This window comes from Pseudorca crassidens, chromosome 3, assembly GCF_039906515.1.
Source record: "Pseudorca crassidens isolate mPseCra1 chromosome 3, mPseCra1.hap1, whole genome shotgun sequence".
NCBI classification, from domain to species: domain Eukaryota; kingdom Metazoa; phylum Chordata; class Mammalia; order Artiodactyla; family Delphinidae; genus Pseudorca; species Pseudorca crassidens.
This window is the reverse complement of record NC_090298.1, coordinates 11,923,469-11,944,848: the sequence shown is the minus strand read 5'-3', so window position 1 is coordinate 11,944,848 and position 21,380 is coordinate 11,923,469. Positions and strand designations below refer to the sequence as shown.

The 21,380-nt window shown below is 39.0% G+C and overlaps 1 protein-coding gene across 1 annotated transcript; it reads left to right on the top strand.

The window, feature by feature from the left end:
* Positions 1 to 350: 350 nt before the first annotated feature.
* LOC137220603 (signal transducer CD24-like) lies at positions 351 to 20,576 on the top strand. The gene is made up of 2 exons (XM_067730042.1): positions 351 to 486; positions 20,338 to 20,576. Exons 1-2 carry the CDS (start codon positions 351 to 353, stop codon positions 20,574 to 20,576), a joined length of 375 nt encoding a protein of 124 aa, XP_067586143.1.
* The last annotated feature ends 804 nt before the right edge of the window (positions 20,577 to 21,380 follow it).

Genomic DNA, 21,380 nt, shown 5'->3' with positions numbered 1-21,380 from the left:
CACTCTTCCTTGATTCACAGCCACCCCTGGAGAGCACATCCTCACCCTACTTCCTTGTCTTTGCTCAGTCTTCAGCTCACTCTGCGGTTGCTACTGGTTTACAGAAACAGTGGAAATGGTGTTGCACTTAAAGGATGCTTCCCAGACTTAACCTTTCTCACTTCTTAGCATCACACAGTGCAGCTGAGCATGCTTTTATTCTTCTTGCTGATTTTCCTTTTCCAGTTATTGTCATCACTTCTCAGTCTCTCTGGTGGTTCTTTGTCTCTGGTTCTCCTTCAGGTATCACCCTAGAAATTCTCTCTCAATACACTCTCTTTAGGCACCACCCAAACGTGTCTCCAGCATAGATGACTCACAACCGAGATCCAGGTCCACTTCTCCAACTGCCCATTGGTCGTCTCCATGTTAAACGAACTACCTTCAACCTTTGTTCTGCTTCTCTGTCCTCCGAAATCAATGAGTGGCATCCACATCTAAGGAATTGTGAGTCATCCTTTAATCCTTCCTCCCCTTTTCATCTCCTACTTTAAACCAATCACACATTTTACCTCCTGAATTTCTCACATCTCTCCTACCATCATTTCTTGCCTTTTTTTTTTTTTTTTAAACAGACGCAGTCTCCTAAATGGTCTTCTGGCTACAAATATTGTTCCCAACCAAACTCATTTCCTCATAGCAGCTAGAGTTGTTCTAAAGGGCAGTTGATCATGTTCCTGCTCTGCTGAAAACACTTGCATAGCTCCCTATAATCTTCAAGAGAAAAAGCAAGCTGTTTAACCTGACATGAAATCATTCGTTGTCTACCCAGGGCTCCCTCTCCCTCTCATCTCTCATCATTCTGCTCCTGTGCACTCTGCACTGCAATCATATGAAGCTTATTTCTAGTTCTCAGCCCTGTTCTTCTTTCTCTTGCCCTTAGGCTTTTCTCTTTTGTAAAACTCATCTTTCCTCCCACATACCATCACCTTGCTAACTCCTATTTACTCCTCAGCTTAGCTTTCACTTCTCCTGGAAGGATTCCCCTGACTCTTCCCCAGCCAGCTTGAGTTTAAATGACTCATCCATGTGTTTCTCCAGCTCCTAAACTACATTGCTCAGTGCTATGAACTGAAATTGTGTGATTACCTGTGAGGAGAGGTGTGAGACTGTTGTGTCACACTCATCATTTCCCCCTTAGCATCTATCACAGTGTAGAAAGAATATTTAAGCTTTATATTTGCATTAAAACTGGTCAAATATTTCCATACAAACTTTTTTTAATAGAAAAAAAAAGACTAATAAAAGAGTTCCTTAGCCAAGAGGAAATGTTTCTATATATTGCTGTCTGCCAGACATTATTACTTTCTGGCTACTGTCATTACATTCTCTTAGGTCCTCTCTTTACCCTCTTTCTTCTTCAACTCCCCCATAATTAGAGAAACATTTGATAAATTATAGGACAAACAAGCAAATCAATAGGTTTTTACATTCTCTGCCAGGGGACAATATTCTCTATCTTCATGATTTCACATGAGCAGTGTAGGGGTGTCAGCAGTCTGCAGAATCCCAGCTGCATTTTCTCTCTTTTATTTTGGAGATTTGGGGGCTCTAGGGCTTCTCCTCTGAGAAATGTCATTCCAGAAAGAACGAGATACCAAAAATGTCACAGGATTTGGTCTCCTGTGGCAATACCGAAGATTGCTTTGTGGATTAATTCTGTGTGTGTGTGTGTGTGGGGGGTCACATAATTGCAATTTCACATGAACATCCAAGAATTCAATCTTAAATATTTATGAATATGGTTAATATCTGCAACTCTAACTTCCCTCTAATTGCTAGCTGTAATTGTTAATAATTTTTACTCAGAACAGAACTTCCTAAAGGATTTTATATGGAAACTCGTCCTTTAAGATGTACATCTAGATGAAATTCCTGTATTCAAAAAACTTGAGGGCTGCATATTCTCTTTCCTCTTGGAGAGTCACAATATACATCAGCCTATTGCAGACTTTGTGATGTGTACAGCCATCTATTCAACTCAGAATTTTCCATGTGTGTGTAACCTCAGGACCATTTTTCTTTAAACTTGTTAATTTGCTCCAGAATGTAGTTTGGAAAGTATTGATAAGACTCTTTTGGACTTTTTATTTCTGCTTTGCAACAGACCTTGTACTAACCAGATTTCTATATTTATTAGAAATTGTATAAGAAAGTAATAGCAATAATGGGTAATATTTACTGAGTATTACTGTGTCCCAGGCACTATTCTAAGTGCTTTACAGGTGCTAGTTCATTAATCTTTCCACCGATCCTATGAAATATAGGTTATTGTCACCCACATTATATAGACAATAAAACTAAGGCAGAGAGAGGTAAAGTATCTTGTCTAAGGGCATACAGCTGGTAATTAGTGGAACTGAGATTCCAATGCAGGCAGTTAGGTTCAAAAGTCTGGAATTAGTACTATTCTTGGTGGTGTCCCTACTTTATCTTCTTTTACTAAATCTCCTGAGCCTGACCCATGCACAGAGCCTGGCAAAAGGTAGGCTTTTTTTTTTTAACTGTTTTTCTTTTTATTGGAGTATAATTGCTTTACAATGGTGTGTTATTTTCTGCTTTATAACAAAGTGAATCAGCTATATGTATACATATATCCCCATATCTCCTCCCTCTTGCGTCTCCCTCCCTCCCACCCTCCCTATCCCACCCCTCTAGGTGGTCACAAAGCACTGAGCTGATCTTCCTGTGCTATGCGGCTGCTTCTCACTAGCTATCTATTCTACATTTGGTAGTGTATATATGTCCATGCTACTCTCTCCGTTCGTCCCAGCTTACCCTTCCCCATCCCCGTGTCCTCAAGTCCATTCTCTACGTCTGCATCTTTATTCCTGTCCTGCCCCTAGTTTCTTCAGAACCCTTTCTTTTCTTTTTTTAGATTCCATATATATGTGTTAGCATATGGTATTTGTTTTTCTCTTTGTGACTTATTTCACTCTGTATGACAGACTCCAGGTCCATCCACCTCACTACCAATAACTCAGTTTAACCCTCTTGCCCTCTTGGTGGGAATGTAAATTGGTACAGCCACTATGGAGAACAGTATGGAGGTTCCTTAAAAAGGTAGGCTTTTATAGATGTTTGATGCTACATGAATCATCTAGAGCTCTGTCTTTGATAAACAATCCAACTTTCATCCCATCTGTATCATTCCTAACAACCTAGTTGCCTAGAATGGCTGAAACAATGACTCTTGCTTTTCCCTACCCTCTCCCAAGGCCAACTCTACTGGCTAGTTAAGGAGGCAGAGCAGGAATTATATTGTAGTAAGAAGCTAGCATATGGTGGGCATCTTCAAATGGTGTGTCACAACACAGCTTGAAAAACATGCTATAGTCATGGGTCACACAACAAACACAGACATCACAAAATAGGCTGCCAGAGGATGACAAATATTTGAATATAAATTAAAAGAAGCTTTGCAGACACAGCATAACAAAAAGCCCAATTAACAAAACTAACCATATGCTACTACCAGAATGGTTGGACACAGTGTAAGACACACATGAACATTAGATGCAAAGAAATCTCAGATGAAACAGCTTCAGCAGACAAACAGCAGACAGACAAACTGGAACTAGTGCCATACTGAGATGCTACAGTGATAAAAGAGCTTCCCCAGAGAGTCACTCTAAATGTTCCCCAATAAAATAGCTATTCAAGGTATACACACCCTGAAGCACTGAACAAATAGTCAAAGAAACTAAAGCAAAACAATAAGCTTTTCATTCTGTTTTATATTTTCTTCCACATTGAATTACCACAGACCTTGATTTATTTAGCAGCATTTTTAAGGGTATTATAAACTAGTGGTGAAGAGTATGAACTTTAGAACCAGACAGGCTGGGTTTAAATCCTGGCTGTATAATGTGCTAAATGTATGGTTTTTGCAGGATGGTCTGAGAATCAGTTACCATGTATGGAAATGGAGATACCAATACCTACTTCTTCATACTTTTGTTAAGATTAAAACTGATGAGGGCTTCCCTGGTGGCGCAGTGGTTGAGAGTCCGCCTGCCGATGCAGGGGACACGGGTTCGTGCCCCGGTCCAGGAAGATCCCACATGCTGTGGAGCGGCTGGGCCCGTGAGCCATGGCCGCTGAGCCTGCGCATCTGGAGCCTGTGCTCCGCAACGGGAGAAGCCACAACAGTGAGAGGCTTGCGTACTGGAAAAACAACAACAACAATAAAAAACCTGATGATATATGTAAAGGGCACAGCGCAGTGTTTGGCACAGAGTAAACTTATACTCCATAATTAAGAGCCATTTCATTTATTTAAAGCTATACATATTTCAGGATGTAAATTGGAATTTACATTTTAAGTTGTTTTTTGTTTGGTTTAATCAAATAGAAGAAAATTCCATCTTGGAGAATTCTGTCCTCGGCATTGTATTATTGCAATAATAGTGACAGTGATAGGTCATAACACACTGTTCATTTGCTTTTTCATTTGCTTTTTCATTCACTTTTTCATTCATTCAACAGTCCCTTTAGGGTCAGGTGAGCTGTCCTAGGTGCTGAAGAAATAAAGCTTCTTGAGACACACCATCCACCTTCAAGATACTCCTAGACTAGTGAGGGAGACAGCCAGAGAGGGACATAATTATAATAAATATAGTAAGTACTAAAATAGATGCATGTCTTGAACATTATGAGAGGGCTATTTATTTTGTCTGGGGTTTACTAAAGAGTCATTTGAACTTAGATATTGAAGGATCAATGGTGATTTCAGGAGGAAATAGGGATTTGGAGATGTATTAGTCTGCTTATTCCACTTATTGAAACTATATTGGAAGAATGATAGACAATTGTTTTCTAGGACTATTCAACTAACTTTTAATTACTCTGCACAGGAAGAAAGAATTTCCTAATTTTTTAAACTTATTCCCCACCTCCCCGCCACCATAACTCCCTTATACCCTAGCCTCCATAGAGCACAGTTTTTTTTTGTTTTTATTTTTTTTATTTTTTTTTATTTTTTTGCGGTACACGGGCCTCTCACTGCTGTGGCCTCTCTTGTTGTGGAGCACAGGCTCCCGCCACGCAGGCTCAGCGGCCATAGATCACGGGCCCAGCCGCCCCGCGACATGTGGGATCTTCCCAGACCGGGGCACGAACCCGTGTCCCCTGCATTGGCAGGCGGACTCCCAACCACTGCGCCACCAGGGAAGCCCAGAGCACAGTTTTAAAATTGTAGTTGTTTAAGAAAGAATGTGTGCCTTTGAGGTTTTCTAGATTTGAGCTTGAACTTCCCTGATCCTGTCTAGATGTGGGATTTAGGGATGTTGTTTAACTTTTTTGAGCTTCAATTTTCATCTGTAAAATTGGAAATTATGTATACCTTATTAGGTATGGACACTGTGGCCACAATTAGGTGAACCTCAAGAAAATTTAAAATAAAGTGATAAACTGTTCTTGGAGAGTTATGAAATTAATATATAACATTTAAGAGCAGCATCCTATTAAAAACCAAAGTGGGGAGTCTCAAGAGGGAGTTATCTTACTCAGGACACATTTCAGAATGATATGTGGTAGTGGTGAGGCTTTTCCAAGACTCCTATACTTTCCATCCTTCTATTAAAAAGCCTTTCCATCCTTTTAGAAATTATCATTGTAATGAGCCACTACTTCTTATGGAAGTAGGTCATATTTCAAGAGTGGTTGGTAAGAAGAAAAGAAAGGGGGACATTTTCTGAGTTAAGGAAGGAATATGTCCATTGGTAGGGCAGGTAGTCAGTTATAGTCTATTCCTAGAAAAATGGGAGTCATTAGATTAGCAGTGTCCACCCCAGACCTGTATAGGGGAAGTGCTCACTATAGTTATGTGAATATCCAGTCTGCTTTATAGTGACATTTGCTACAGTGAATTGATATGTTCTTGTTATTTTTTTTTTTTTAGTCTTTTATGAGTGAGCAGACTCAGGCTGATCAGTTGTGGAACACTGACCCATCACATTTCAGAACTATTGAGATGGAAGGCAAGGAATCTGCAATGTGGATAATTCACCCAGGCAGGTACCACATGTTAGTTTCTGCCTGGACAGTCATGCAGTCTTCCCATGTCACCTGCAATTTGCATATGCCCAGTTTGACATCTCCACTGGTATGTCAAAAAAACATCTTAAATACAATATTCCTGAAACCAAACTCTTGGTTTTCCACTCCCATGTCAAACCTTCTATTCCATCTTCTCTATTTTAGTCAATGGAAGCTCAATTCTTATAGTTGCTTGGGTGAAAGACCTGCAGCCATCCAGGCCCCTTCTTTTTCTCTTACAATTTCTGGTGGTCATAGCCTAGGGTGCACCCCATGATTCTACCCCCTTGTATCCATATCCTTGTGAAATCCTTTACTCTTGAGTGTGAGTGGGAAGTAACATGCTGTGGCCTCTGGGACCCACGATGTGCTTCTATGCTATAGAATATGGCATACAGAGTGCATGGGGTATAACACCCACGATTATGTTATGTTGTGTGGTAAAAGTCAAGAGATCAGATCCTTAAGAAGTTGACTTTGAGCTAATCAGAGGGAAGATTACCCTGGGTGGCCCTGACCTGGTTAGGCAAGCCTATTATTAGAGGACCTAGATGTTCCCTGAAGACAGAGAATTGTTCAAATAGCAGAGTCTTTCTTTATCTTTCTTGCTGGCTTTGGAGAAGCAGGATGCCATGAGTTCTACAGCTGCAAGGAAAGTAATTCTGCCTATACCCTGAGGAGGCTATAAAGTGGATCCTTCCCTTCTTGAGCTTTCAGATAGGGATGTAGCCTAGGTAACACTTGACTTCACCTTCGCGAGGCCCTGAAGACAGAACTTGTGTGAGCCATGCTTGGACTCCTGATGCACAGAAACTGCAGGATAACAAATGGCTGCTGCTTTAAGCTGCTAATTTTGTGCTAATTTGTTGTGCAGCAATAGAAAAGTAATGCACACATCACATCCAGACCATTGGCAAATCTTGACAGTTACCTCTTCAACAGAGCCAGAATCTCATCACTTCTTTACCTGCTCACCCCTTCTTCTCTAATCAAAGCCACCAATGTTTTTTGTTTGGATGATTGTAACAGATTGCTAGTTGGTCTTCCTTCTTCTACTCTCACGTCTCGACTGTTTTTTTTTCTCCAAATAGCAGCCAGAGTTATCCATTTAAAACACAAATCGTGTTATGCTCTACCCCTGTTCAAAATCTGCAAAGGATTGCTGTCCTGTTGGCCTTACCAAGATCCCCACCACATCCTGCTAGGCCTTATATAACCTTGTCACCAGCTACTACTCTGACTTCGCCTCCTATCACTTTGCCCCTGCTTCTGTTTGTAATGCCACACTGGCCCCGTTTCTTAATTACATCAATGCCATTTGTATTGGACATAAGTGTAATTCTTTATGAATCTGCATTAGTAAGTAATCTCTTTGTACTGACTTTCAGAGAAAAAATATGTAAGGACACATACATATGAAAGTAGATTAAAGAATTTCAGTCAGGCTTTTTTTAAGGTTTCAAGAAACCAACGCACATACACGTTAAACGGGGTATTTGGACTTATTGTAATGACATAGTGAGAAGCAAATAAAACATGAACAGCCATACTTATAAACTTTAGGGGAAATGATATTGAACTAATTACTTAGAATTGCCACCCTGTAATTTCTTCACCTATAAAATGGAGATTATGACAATACCAACTGATTTAATTTTTGTGGGGAATAAAAGATTGAATTCATGTAGCAATCTCAGACCAGCATCTGGTATAAGGTAAACACACACACACACAAAAAAAACCCACCAGCCCTTTAAATTATTATTAATTAGGGTTAGAAGTAGTATTAGTCAGGAAAACAGAATAACTGAAAATATGAGAATGAGGTGCTTGCTGTAGCAATTAGCGCACATACAAATGTAGGAAGAACCGAGGAAGTGAAGGTCTGGATGAGGGAGCCAGGGAATCAGAGAAAGTCAGGGACCGAGACACTATGTACACGGGGCTGATTTGAGCCAGCACTTTTCAGATAGTTTCTGGGGACTGGAAAAGTATAGCTCTTCCTGCTGGCTCTGCCAAAGTCCACAGGGGCAATAAAGCAGGCAGCTATACTTTTACATTGTGGCTTCTCTTCAGCATTGCTGCTTGTGTGGAAACCCTGGAGCCCGAGGACTAAGGAGAAGGGAAGGCTCGTGTACCTGGTTTCTGAGTAATCTGGGCAACGGACCACCAGACATACACCCTCTGCCCTTGCCTGTGCGCAGGCAGGATGGGCCCAGCTGGAGAGAATGGCACAGACGCCAGCGTATTCTCTGGCCTCCTTAGCAACCAGCATTTATTTTGTCCTGCTGTAAACTCGCTGTGTTGACTCCTGTTCTCACTGTCTGGCCCTCTCCTACCAGTTGCCACTACAGGCTGACTCTCTCCTTGTCTCGTGCTTCTGCTTATTTGTAACTTCTGTTCCCCCATGTCTTCTACTGACCGTCCCCCACGTATGTATCATTTAGCTTCTACCATAGCCACCACTGGATTCTTCTGATATGTCTCATTCTTCCTGCCCAAGAGCATTTTTCGGTTGGTTTCGTAAATTGCAGTCATACCTTTAGAGCAAAGATTTAGCCTTAGGCCACCTTACGGCTCTCTCATCGGCCTATAGATTACCTGTCCTTGTTCCAGGCTCCCTGCCCTGGTCAAATCCACCTTGGCTGGGCTTCAAGTCATGGGATCCATGTGCAAATGACCATTCAGAAAGGCCTGGGTGAGTGACAGCAGTTAGGGTTCCCATAGCACAAGAGGTGTGGTTGGCAACTTCTATATTACACATGTTTTAGAAAACATGGGAAATGCTAGGTATTGTACAAAACACCTTGTATGCGTTATTTAATATGATACTCAAACCAGCCTTGTGATGTAGATTTTATTAAAATGTTCACTTGTCTTTTGAGGGATAACTGAGCCTTACAGAGGTTAAGGTCACATATCTGATATGGGGTGGAACTAGGATTGGAACTCTAGCAGTTGGCTTCTGTAATACACTCTGCTAATCTGAGCATGCCTCGTGGAAGCATGATTTTGATTGTCTTTTAAATAGGGTGTCTTAAATGTCTAAGATGGTTATGCTGCATTGGAGCAGCTGAAAGTGGACTAGGGGAAATCACACCTTTAATAAAGTCCTTCACTGGGGCAAATAAAGCACTTGGGGCTGTTGATAAATTACTCTAGCATGCAGTCCACGAACTGAAAAAGAGGACGCTAAACCTGAACCACAGCTCCCCTTGGGCACCTAAGTAACTATCTTTACTTCTTATTCTTAATTCTAATTTGAAAGTTAGAAAAAAAAAAAAGTAATGTAACCTCTCAGAATCCTCTTGCCTTAAGTAATTTTAAAAACAGCTCAATTTCTCCTTCATGAAGAAATGACTATCATGTTATGATTCTATGTCTTATATCTGAATTGAAATTTTATTTGCTGGTCCCTCTGCGTACTACAGCACATACAGAGGGCAGCACAGCATGGCAACTCTGATACAAACGTGCTAGGAAGTGCTGGGGGTGGGTTAATGACCAAAAAAAGAGAGACAATGTTGTGCTACTTACCATATATGTAAATCCCATTTGTTTTCTTTTCCTTAAAATTTTTTTCCTTGTCTTTCCTCCATCAGCTCCTACTTCTCTAGGCTGTCACTTGTTATACGTGACTTGAATTATTCTACTGAAGAGGGAATGCTTTAACACTTTAAGAAAACCAAATGTTAGAAAAGACCTTCTTTCATTGCTATTCGGATGTACTTATCATTCGATAACTAGCCACCCCTCTAGACAAGGATTTCAAAACAGGAGTTATGATTTGCCAGAGCATTTCACAGATCCAGCCATTAGTGTTCACCCAGCTGAAAACTACAGGACTAAACATAATCCAATTAAGTAACAACAGTATATTTTGAATCAGTGCTGAACAGATGGTAAAGTATCCTCCATTCATTATTAATTAATGTTCACGTAGCACCACAGAGAATGACTCCGGGTTACTGCTTCCTGAAGACAGAAACGGAACTTCCCCTCCCTTTCAAGGTTGTATCATCTTGTTGGTGAAAACCACCTTACAGGAATAGAGGGGATATTCCTTACTCTGGAATAGTTTTATGAAATAAATCACCTTGGAAATGAGAACAGAAGGGGCTTCAGTAGATTTTATGACCTCAACAGATGATTTAAAAAATAAAGAGTCTAGAAATGACGAGTTTTCTTATTTTAGAAGAATTTAAAATTGCAGATGTATCTGCCTCCTGTCTCTACTCAGCATGCCAGAAGAGACACTGGAGGTTTTTCTCTTCTTTTAATATCACCTCTACATTTTTAATTTATGAATTCTTAGCTATACCTTGTAACTATTTTTTATCTCTTGACCTCTACATAATATTCCCACACATATATGTAACATTTGAAGTTGGCAAAGTGATATTCAAGCACAGCGATCTCTCCTAAGGATTTTTGGACACCAGTGTTTCAGAGGATATCAACTTGGTTCACACTTTGTGGACTGGCTTGTCATCATGGCAATATTCCTCCCTGCCATATTAATTATAGAGAATACCCATGTCTCTCTTGAGTACTTCTTTGCTCGTAATTATCTTGGAGAGTCATGATTTCAGTTGTGTTCCCATACGAAAATAAAAGAGCTATCCAAGTTTAGAAAAAAATTTCCTACTGATGGAAATAGTTCCCAAAATTGGTTTACTTATTTATTTTAAATAGCATTCGTCATCATGTGCATTTATTTTGTGGATAAAATGACCACCAAATTAAGAATTCCATTTTTAGACTTATCCAACTTCTTCATTTTCTCGTTAAAAGCTATAAAAATTTTAACCATCTATGGTAGCTAGTTGCCTACTCGATACTCATGCTCATCTCTGCCTTAATGAACTCTTAAGTTGGGAAGATGGCAAAGTATTTAGCTAAAATTCAACATTTTCTAACCCCTATTATAAAATAAGAATGGCCAGTGATATGTACGAACATGTCTTTAGGAGGTAGTTTTTGAGAATGTCTTTTAAAGAGGTTTATTCAGCTAGTCCCTGCCTGGAATGCCGGCACTGACTAGAGTTCCAGCAACCATCTTGTGACCATGAGGTAAACTTGAGGAGGGAAGCCACAGACTAATGAAAGCAGAACAGAAATATAAATGGAGCTTGGATTAAAATGACTAACAGTCCTGGACTGTTTATCTCTGATCTGCATATTAAATATGAGAAAATGAATCCCTTATTTTGCCAAACCACTCTTTTCTTGGGTCAATTCTCTATCCTAACTGAAGCAGACTGTCAGAACCAAGTAGGTCCTTACAGTGACCTACTGCTGGATCCAGCCCAACTGGATCTGGTTCCCTCTTCCACCCCCACCCCCAGTACTTGTCTGACCTGTGTCCTACAACTCTCTCCTGCATACACTCTATTTCAGCCCCATGGCCTCTTTGATGTATACATCAGGTACACTCCAGCCTGCAGAATTTTGCACTTACTCTTCACCTTACCTGGAGTTCTCTTGCTCTGAATGTTTGTCCAGCAAGTTCCACATCCTCTAGGCTGTTACTCAAAAATCCTCTTTCCGGTGCTTCTTTCCTAGTCACTGTTTCTATCACTTCAACATCTTGTCCCCTGACATTTTATATCTCCCTTCCCTTATTTAGTTTTCTTCCTTGCATCATCTAACACATGGTATATTTTCCTTTTAAGTTCATTTTATTGCCCGTTTGCCCCCTCCCTCCTCGGAATGTAAGCTCTAAGGGACAGATATGTTTGCTTATTTTATTACTAGAATAGAGCTGGGTACTAGGGGTGCACATACATTTTTGTTAAATAAATAAATGTGATAAAGAACTGATTGAAGGAGGAAGATGTGGAGGGAAAATACTAAGGCTCAGATAATGGAGAGCCAGAAGCTGGTAATCCTTATTTGGTTTAAATAGCAGGGAATCGTGGCCAAATTTGAAAGCATAAGTAAAGAGGGAGATAATAAATATTTCCAAGAGCAAAAGAATAAAGAATGAAGCAAGGAAATGCAGAAAGATGAGGTGCAAAGAGCTCAGGTAGAGGGAACTGCTGTAGTCAAGGGAAGTGATGTGCTTTTCTTGAGAGCAGAAATGAAAATACCTAGAGATTGAATCCAGAGAGATTTTGTAATGGCTAGGATGGATATGGAAGAAACTCATATTGGACAGTCTCAACCTTCTAAGAAGAATAGGACTCAGGAAAATTTGTTGAGAGTGAGGGAGGGAGTAGAGGTGGAAGGATGGAGTGAGGGGGAAAATTTTATGATGTTAGAGACTGCAGGAAAGGGAAATAATACAGAGCTGAAAGAAAATTGCTAGTGAATATTTCTGCAAGCTCAAGTTGAGATAGATAATGAGAACTTACAGTCAACTCTCCTGGCTTTGTTTCTTTTCTTTTAATTCTTTGCAGCTCAGAAGTGGGAGTAGGAAATAAACAACAACAGATGGTCAGCTTTCCCCAGGGTTGGTAAATGGTAAGGTGGACATGGCAGAAAGACAAGGTGGTTATGGTTGAGTAGGTTGTGGAAATGATTGAAAATGGGCCTACAAGGTAGAGAAGGAGAGGGATAGTATGTGGGTTGTGAAGGCAGGATATGCCCTAAAATCCCAGGGTGCTCCCTGACCATGGACTCTACCTTCACCCTCAACTGAAAGTAGATTTGGACTTTTGTTCCACTTGTACCTATATTGTACATGAAGTTTATGTTCAAGGATTCATAGCATTCTTTAACCATGTGTCATTTGGCCTGATGTAGAAATATGACCTAACAGAAAACCTCTAGGGCAAGTTTTATGTGCACACTTTCAGGTACTCATGCTGCGAAAGATGTAGAGCTCATAAATGTAAAGTCATATGCAGGAGAGGGGAAGTACTCCCCATTTCTGCTTGGTTTTAAGTGTGTGTCCTTCACATTAGCTGTCATTATTCCAGCTCTCCTTTTTGTTCACATGCTTCACACAATTGCAAAACAGAAAGATTGGGAGTTGGAAACTTGGGATCTGGAGTCTGTCATCTGAGATCAAATCCTGGTTCCAGCACTATCTAGCTGTGTGATCCAAAAGAGCAAGGCACTTAACTTCTCCCCAGGTCAATGCTGTCATCTGTGAGATGGGGTGTATACCACACAGGGTTGTTATGAGGATTGGTGAGATATATATACAGTACCTGAAATGGAATCTCGCATATGAAACGTTTATAATTAGCTATGATGATGGTGGTTGTGGTGATGGTGATGTTTAATTCAATAACTATAGGAAGTTACTGAAACTTCATAAAGAATACACCCATCATTTTCTTGAGGTGGAATAAGTGGGACTTGTATTCCCTGAACATAAGCAAGGTACAATTAAGTATTAGAATTATAAACTTTGCAATTCTTTCATGAGGAGTACATTAAGTAAATTCCTGGCCTAAGGCTTTCTACATGGTACATTCAGAAAAAACAAACATAAACTTCTAAGAGACATCTAAATTGTTCCATGGTCTTTAAAAAATTCAGATAAAAAATACCGATTCTCAATTCTAATCACTATAGTTTCATTGTAGAAAAAGCAGGGAATAAATAAAGCAAAAATATGAAAATTAAAATACCCATAATTCCACTATCCATATAGTTATAAATAGCTATAAATAACCAAGGATATATTGACTCTTCTGAGCCCTTTTCCATGTATATACATCTCTCTCATCCAATTTAAAGGAATTTGTTACAAATATTAAGATGCCTAGAAATCCAGGACAGGGCAACTAGAGAGAAACAAATGCTGATCGTCATACTCATTAAGAATTTGCACATGGAAGGGGAAAAAACACACCAGAAGAATTCCTAAAGAATATTGAATCCAGAATGAAGAGGAGAAGGATGTTCAGTCCTTACATAAATTTTCTCTATTATTCTTTTTTCCTTTCTCATGTCTGAATATTGCTTGGTTTTGCTGTATAGTTTGAGGGTTTAGGGAAGATTTTTAGGATGGATGGAAGCTAACATGGTATTCAAAAATTATAAAGAGCCTGGTTGGAGTGGGTTGTGGTTTTCTCTTCAGTCTGTAATGTAAATATTGGGTTGGCCAAAAAGTTCTTTTGGGTTTTCCATGTATTGGTTATGGAAAAACCCAAACGAAATTTTTGGTCAATCCAATATCAACAATTCAACTTGAATGGATAAATATCATGACTTTTTAAGTGGATAGGGATGAGGGAAATCAGCTGTAGTAGACTATTCATATTACATAGAAGTCAATAAAACCAGAGCTGTCAAATCCTGTATCTACAATGATTTGCTAGGGCATCTACCTAATTTTCTGTCTGAAAGACATGATATGATTCTGAGTCTATGGGACCTATGCTACAACTATATAAGTTGTGGGTAACGGGTAGCAATGCAAAATAATTCTTGTCTATAGACATGCAAGTGAATTCTGTAACTTTCTAACATTAACTTCTTGAACTGGTTGGGACCCTTCATCTTTCCTGATTAATGAGTTAAATACAATCTGTAACAAGTGTTCATTTGTATATGTGTATGAGAGTCATAATTTTATATTTATTTTTTTCTTTTTTTAAAAAATTATCTTTTGCCCAGTTTTTTCTCTGCAGTAACAATCCAAGGCAAGTGCTGTTTTTGAAGGGCTCTCTTCCTGATATGGCCTCTTCTTGATATGCAGAGGTTGACATAAATCCTCATAATTTTATTTTAATTGCATTTTTTATATCTTTATTGGAGATCAAATTGCTTTACAATGTTGTGTTAGTTTCTGCTGTACAACAAAATGAATCATCTATACATATACATATATCCCCATATCCCCTCCCTCTTGAGCCTCCCTCCCACTGTCCCTATCCCATCCCTCTAGGTGGTCACAAACCACCGAGCTGATCTCCCTGTGCTATGCGGCTGCTTCCCTCTAGCCATCCATTTTACATTTGATAGTGTATAAATGTCAGTGCTACTCTCTCACTTCATCCCGTCTTCCCGTTCCCCCACATGACCTCAAGTCCGTTCTCTATGTCTGTATCTTTATTCCTGCCCTGCCACTATATTTAAAAGTTACAGATTCTTGACATTTGGAACATGCAGTTAAAATGCCTTGTGATTTTCCTGCAGTCCTATAAAATTTTCCCAACCATTTTCTTTTGGTTGGCTTTTTTCAGCAGGGTAAGTGTCTTAGCTCCAACTGCAAAATACCAATAGACTGGGTGGCTTAAACAACAAATATTTATTTCTCCTAGTTTTGGAGGCTGGAAGTGTGAGATCAGGGTGCCAGATTCTGGTGAGGACCCTCTCCCTAGCTTGTAGATAGCCACCTTCCCACTGTATGCACACAAGGCTGAGAGAGAGCTGTTGTCTCCTCAACTCCTTATATGGGCACCAATCCCATCATGGGGGCTCCACCTCCATGACCTTGTACAAATCCAATTGCCTTCCAAAGACCCCACTTCTAAATACTATCACACTAAGGATTAGGGCCCCAACATATGAATTTTGGGGGGACACATTATGTAAGGAAGCCAAATATATCCATTGGGTATATATCTCATTCTCAAAGATCTCTATAATTAGAGACTTAAATTTCCCCTTGACCCAGGAGTAGTTTAGGAGATTTTTGGTTGTATTATATTCATTTAAAAATTATTTTTGTCTTCTGAGTTTTCATATGTATTTGTTTTAAATTACTAATGCATTGTGACTTAGAAAATGTTCTGTTGGTGGGAACGTATTGTGAATTTCTTTACAGTCGTAAATACAATCATTTTAAGTAGTTTTTAGCCAGATGAAACCAATACGTCATTGATAGGTTATAAAATATATTGTTATGTATTTTAAGCATTTAAATAATATTTCTCAAGTGTCCCTATCTCTACCTTATCGAATTAATCATCCCACATATTTGAGTTCAGCTCTTTCTGTCTTCTCTTTCTAGATTGGTTGATTGGTGTTTATTTGAAGGAATTGGCTTAAACGTGATTTTGCAGTTGGTAAGTCCAAAATCTGTAGGGAAGAGAAGCAGACTGAAAATCCAGGTAGGAGTTATGTCGTAGCCTTTAGTCCAAAATCTGCAGGGCAGGCTAGGAGTTTGGGAACTCAAGCAGTGTTTCTATGTTACAGTTTTGAGTCAGAATTCCTTCTTCTTTGGAAACTTCAGTTGTCGCACTTAAAGCCTTCAACTGATTGGTTGAAGGTCGCTGCTTTACTTAAAGTCAGCTGATTGTAAATGTAAATCACAGCTATAAAATACCTTCAGAGCAACATCTAGCCTAATGTTTGACCAAACAACTGGGCACCATAGCCTAACCAAGCTGACACATAAAATTAACCAGCACACTTCCCCAACTAGGATGGCACCCTTTGTGAAATGCTTTCTGACTACTTTATCTTCCGTACATTGAGAGCAATGTGTTAAGACATTATGAAAATTGTACTTTTTTTTTTTTACTATGTACCATATATTTATACTTTTATGAACAGTATGCTATGGTATTTTATGTGGATGTGGTTAGTCTCCGCTTCTTTGACTATTCTGTGATGTTAGTAAGTGAACTCTGGTTCCCTTAGAGCCTATATTTCTTCTCTGTTCCCTTCTCACATCTATGCTTTACTATGCCATCACCGGAGGCTCTGCAGAAATCCAGACAAGGACTTTGGGAACTCAAGGCTTCGTTAGGCTTCTAGCTTGAGCTGTGGGCTCCTGTCCAGTTTCACCAGGAATTTTGCTTTGGGAGGGTATTAGTCAGTGGTCTACTATTAATAAAATGCCTTTCATTTCTACTTTTCCTATTAATCATCCTCAGCCTCAGTGAAAAATCCAAATAGAAGAATTCTTAGCTTCCTGGTATAAAATATCATCAAATACCTCCAAACCAAACCCAGGCTCCTAATGACCCATCTCATTCCTAAGTCCACATAAGTCCCTTGAATGTGTAGTTGATTAGGATCTTTTTCTTTTTACTGTAATGTGTATAAAGCTCTTAGTACAGTACTTGAAGCATAGTTACTGCTTAATAAATTTTTCAATAATTATTACTTCATCCTTAAACACAATAAATTAAAATATCATTTAGCTCTTGAAACAATTACTATATACCTTATCCCTTCATATAATGACTGTGTTGGAATTCAGGCTATGCAGTGTCTTAGATGTTTCTAGTTACCCGAGGGTCACCCACTGATGGAGTGAAATCACTTAAATAAGGTCACCCCTGGAGAGGATTTAGGATTATGCACCTTTAAGAGTCTTTTCAATGTTGCCACTTTGCTTTGGTTGCACTTCTGATCGCACATCATTAGATGTTCCACTGCTTACCACACAAACTTCTTGCTTGTTAAACCAATGATCAATCAAGTTCAAGTTACTTTGATGACTCTAAGTAGGTTACAGCAAGAGAAGAAAATAAAATACATCTCTAAAATATGACACAAGGGAAAAAAGTAAAAAGATGCTGAAATTTATGACTGTTTCATGGATATCAAGCTATTTACAAGTTTTGAAAACAATGATAATGAAAATTATCATGCTTTACATTGATATAGAACAATTTCTAACATTTATTTTGTTTCACAATTTTCATAATATCCTTGCAACTATTTAACTATGTATCATACATTTCTATTTTTGTGAATGTTATCCTATGATATTTTATGTGGGTGTGGCTCACCTCTGCTACATTTACAAGTAAATGATGAAAAGCAATGGGAAATACCTTTTAAAGCATTGATGTGAAAAGGGATAGTAATAAAAGTATAAATTTGAGGCTGCTATGTTTACTGATAGAATAATCCTAGATTCAAGATGAAACAAATATTTTTGTTCATTGCAGCCTTTCAAATGAATTAGAAAAAAAGATTTCAGAATTCCTCAGGAAAAGACAGATAATACACTAAATGTGACTTGTATCCACCCAAAAATATAAAGGGAGTTTAAATAAAATTTTCATAGCCTGAGCCAATACAGCCTCATTCACAAAATTCACAAAATTCACGTGTGATTTAATCAGATACCAGAGTTTAAGGTATCTCATATTATCAAGACTTTATTTTACTTGTGGTGAGACATAATGTCAGTAACAATGTTTTATGGTACTATGAAACATGCAAATTCTTTCTCTTTTTTTCCCCTCCAATTTATTTGACATCTCAAATCAGGCAACTTTTGAGTGAAGGTTTGGGGTAATGTTATCTGCAACAGCCTTGGACGTTTCCTTTCATCCTGGGATCACTCACTTTAATAAAAATGTTAACTTACTTTTGCATCACTCCTTAAAATGTACTAAGTACTTCATGTGATTTGTCTGGCTTGGTCTGCAGAAGAATCCTAGAAGGTAGGCTTGGCATGTTTATATAGGACAGTGCAGCATGGTGGCCAATGGCACAGATGTTGGTTCCAAAGTCCCTGGGTTCGAACCCTCCCTTTGTCCTCATTCCTTCGGCATGTGATCACTGGCAAGTAGCCCAACCTGTTTCCTCACCTAGAAGGAGAGGACAGCCACCTCACAGTGGTAAGAATTGAGTTGATAGATGTGAGTTGCTTGGAGCGCTCCCTGGCCGTAGCAGTCATGACTCCAGCCCCTGCTGTCCTTATTTTACCCAGGAGTAAAGCCTTGCTCAGAGAGGTTATGTGCCTTTTTAGAGAACCTTTTTTTCCTTTCCTTTTTGGAAAGTGAATTCTTCATTGAGAAACAAAGAGAAAGGGGCTGATTAGTGCAACAAAGAACAATGAAAAATTAACTGTGAAGTTTGCCATTTTCAAGAATCATTTGTTTAAGAAAAGCCTTCTACCTTGTTTATTTCTGGAATAATCTGCCTTCAGGGGCATGTAATCACAAAAGAGCTAGTATTTAAATATGCTACAAAAAAAGCCGCTTTTCATTTTCTATGTATGATATCAAAAGACCTTTCTTAGCAATGGATTATTTCTGTGATGACAAGTGTATTTAATACGTTTAGATATATTTCTAAAGTTTTATTCTTCACTTGGTGGCTACTAGTTGATGTTGATCATATAAATGACTCACAGATACTTTTTTTCATTTCAATTCAGGTATATACAGAATGTTATAGACTCAATGTTTGTTTTCCCTCAAAATTCATATGTTGAAATCCTAACCTGCATGCGCTCACCGGAATAACGTCACACTATTCTATTTCATGGCATCCCTGTACATGCCAAGATCTTTCTTCTTTCTATGTGGATATTTGCTTTGACATAGTTGATCCCTCACAAGGATGATTTTTCTCTTCCTTCCTCCTCCCCCTTTCCTAACTCTATGCCAGGAGCCCCTGATTGTCTCCTTTGGGCTCCTGCATCAGCCACTGTCTTGGTTCTCATTTTGGCTTTGAATTGTATAGGGCTTTCCACATAACTATTGCAAGCACACCTATCCTTCCCCTTCAATCAGACTAAACTCCAGCTCAGTGAAGACCACATTCATACAACCACAATTCCCAAGTGTCACATGCAATTGTATACCATACAATTCCCAAGTGTCACATGCTTGGGAATTATTACTTGGAAGAATACATTTCATCCAAGCCATCTCAAATGATCACGTAAAGAAAACAAGTGTTAATCAGGATAGCTCTAGCCTATAATCAATCTATTAACTACAACCAATCTTTTGAATTTAACCATCTAACCAATCACCTATCCAACTCTCCTTGGATGTCTGAAAGGCACTGAAAACTCTCATTTGACCCCCTGATTATGTCAAATCCCTTGTCAGATGTTCTCATATTTCTACCTATTTTAAAGTTTTACTTTTTTTTGTATAATTATTTGCTTAATATCTGATTGTCTCACTGGATTACAGCAGAGAATGACTGTTTGCACTCAGTATTGTATCCCACATATATATCAGAACAAAGGAAGGAAGGCAGGAAGAAAGGAGGGCAAGCAGAAAGAAAAGAATGAGAAATCTCCAGTTTACTGCTGAAGCTTCAATGGCTGTTAGTCCCCTCAGCAGTATGATTTGATGTTCCTTTGTAGACTGCACTAATATTTCCAAACAAAATTCCTTTTAAAATATAACATCAAGAGCAATTTACATTTCAAAATTTTTCCAGTTATTGAAAATGTTTTCAGTGGTGTTACAAATGGTCTTGAAGCTTCCCCAAATGTTCTAGGCATTAGTAATGGGTGTCTGTGACTGTCTCCTAAAAACTGCTTATCTAGTTACCTCTAAACAAAGAGAAAAAAAAAGCCTGGAGAAGTAATTATCATGCTGTGTGTAAAATAAGTGCAGCAGTGAGATGCACTGCGCACCGACGGAGCAGACCTGGGCAGGACGATGGTGGCCAGGCTCGGACTGGGGCTGCTGCTTCTGGCACTGCTCTTACCTACGCAGATTTATTCAAATCAAACAGCTGTTGTAACACATTCAAGTAACTTCTCCCAGCACACGTCAGCTGCCCCCAATCCAGCGAATGCCACCACCAAGGCAAGTGACGGTGCTCTGCAGTCAACAGCCAGTCTCTTGGTGACCTCGGTCTCCCTTCTACATCTCTACTGTTAAGAGACTTCGGGCCAGGAAACATCTATACTTCCCCATCCTCTAAACTCAATTCAGATGGCATCCAGACATCCAGTGTGACAAGGGAAAAAAAAACAACAGGTCTTCATTGAATGAATCTGCAAGTTCCACACCTTATTTTATTGACAGAAACTGTTGAGGATCCCAAATTTGATTGTTTGAAGAGCATGTGAAGGGTTTGACTAGATGATGAATGCCAATATTAAATCTGCTGGAGTTTCCTGTACAAGATGAAGAGAGACAACCTCCAAAATTGGTTAAGAGATGATTTCCTTAAATGTGACTTAAGAAGTATGGATCCGTAAAACTCTACCTTGAAAGTGAGAATAGATTTTATCTTACTTAGAGATAAAGAATGCGAGGTGGAACAGAGATTCAGTTTTCATTTGGTTCATTAAATTTGTAAGGCCGTAAAACAATGAGGTAAAACAGAAAGCTTCTGTGATTCTATTTATATGTACATTAGAAGGAACTTCCAGGTGTTACCGTAAATCCTCAATGTGTTGTTTCAGCAGTACTAATGTAATGCTGATGTACTCCAGAGAAAATTTTATGTTAAACTATCACTGTTCTCTTGGGAAATGAACTCTTTCCCTTGGGGTTTGGGTTTGACATTGCATTTGAATTTTTATATAGTCATTGATATGTACCAGGGCAATGATGGATTGGAATCTACCCCAAATCCAAGCATAACGAGTACATTTCATTTATATACTTATCAACTATTCTTATTCAAAAAGAGCACTAGATTCATTTAGCTAAACAGACAAAGAGTAGAATTACATT

Coding starts and splice junctions, on each gene's coding strand:
- LOC137220603 (XM_067730042.1), top strand. CDS start 351: ATGACTCACAACCGAGATCCAGGTCCACTTCTCCAACTGCCCATTGGT. Junction 487..20,337: donor GCATCCACATCTAAGGAATT/GTGAGTCATCCT, acceptor CCGACGGAGCAG/ACCTGGGCAGGACGATGGTG.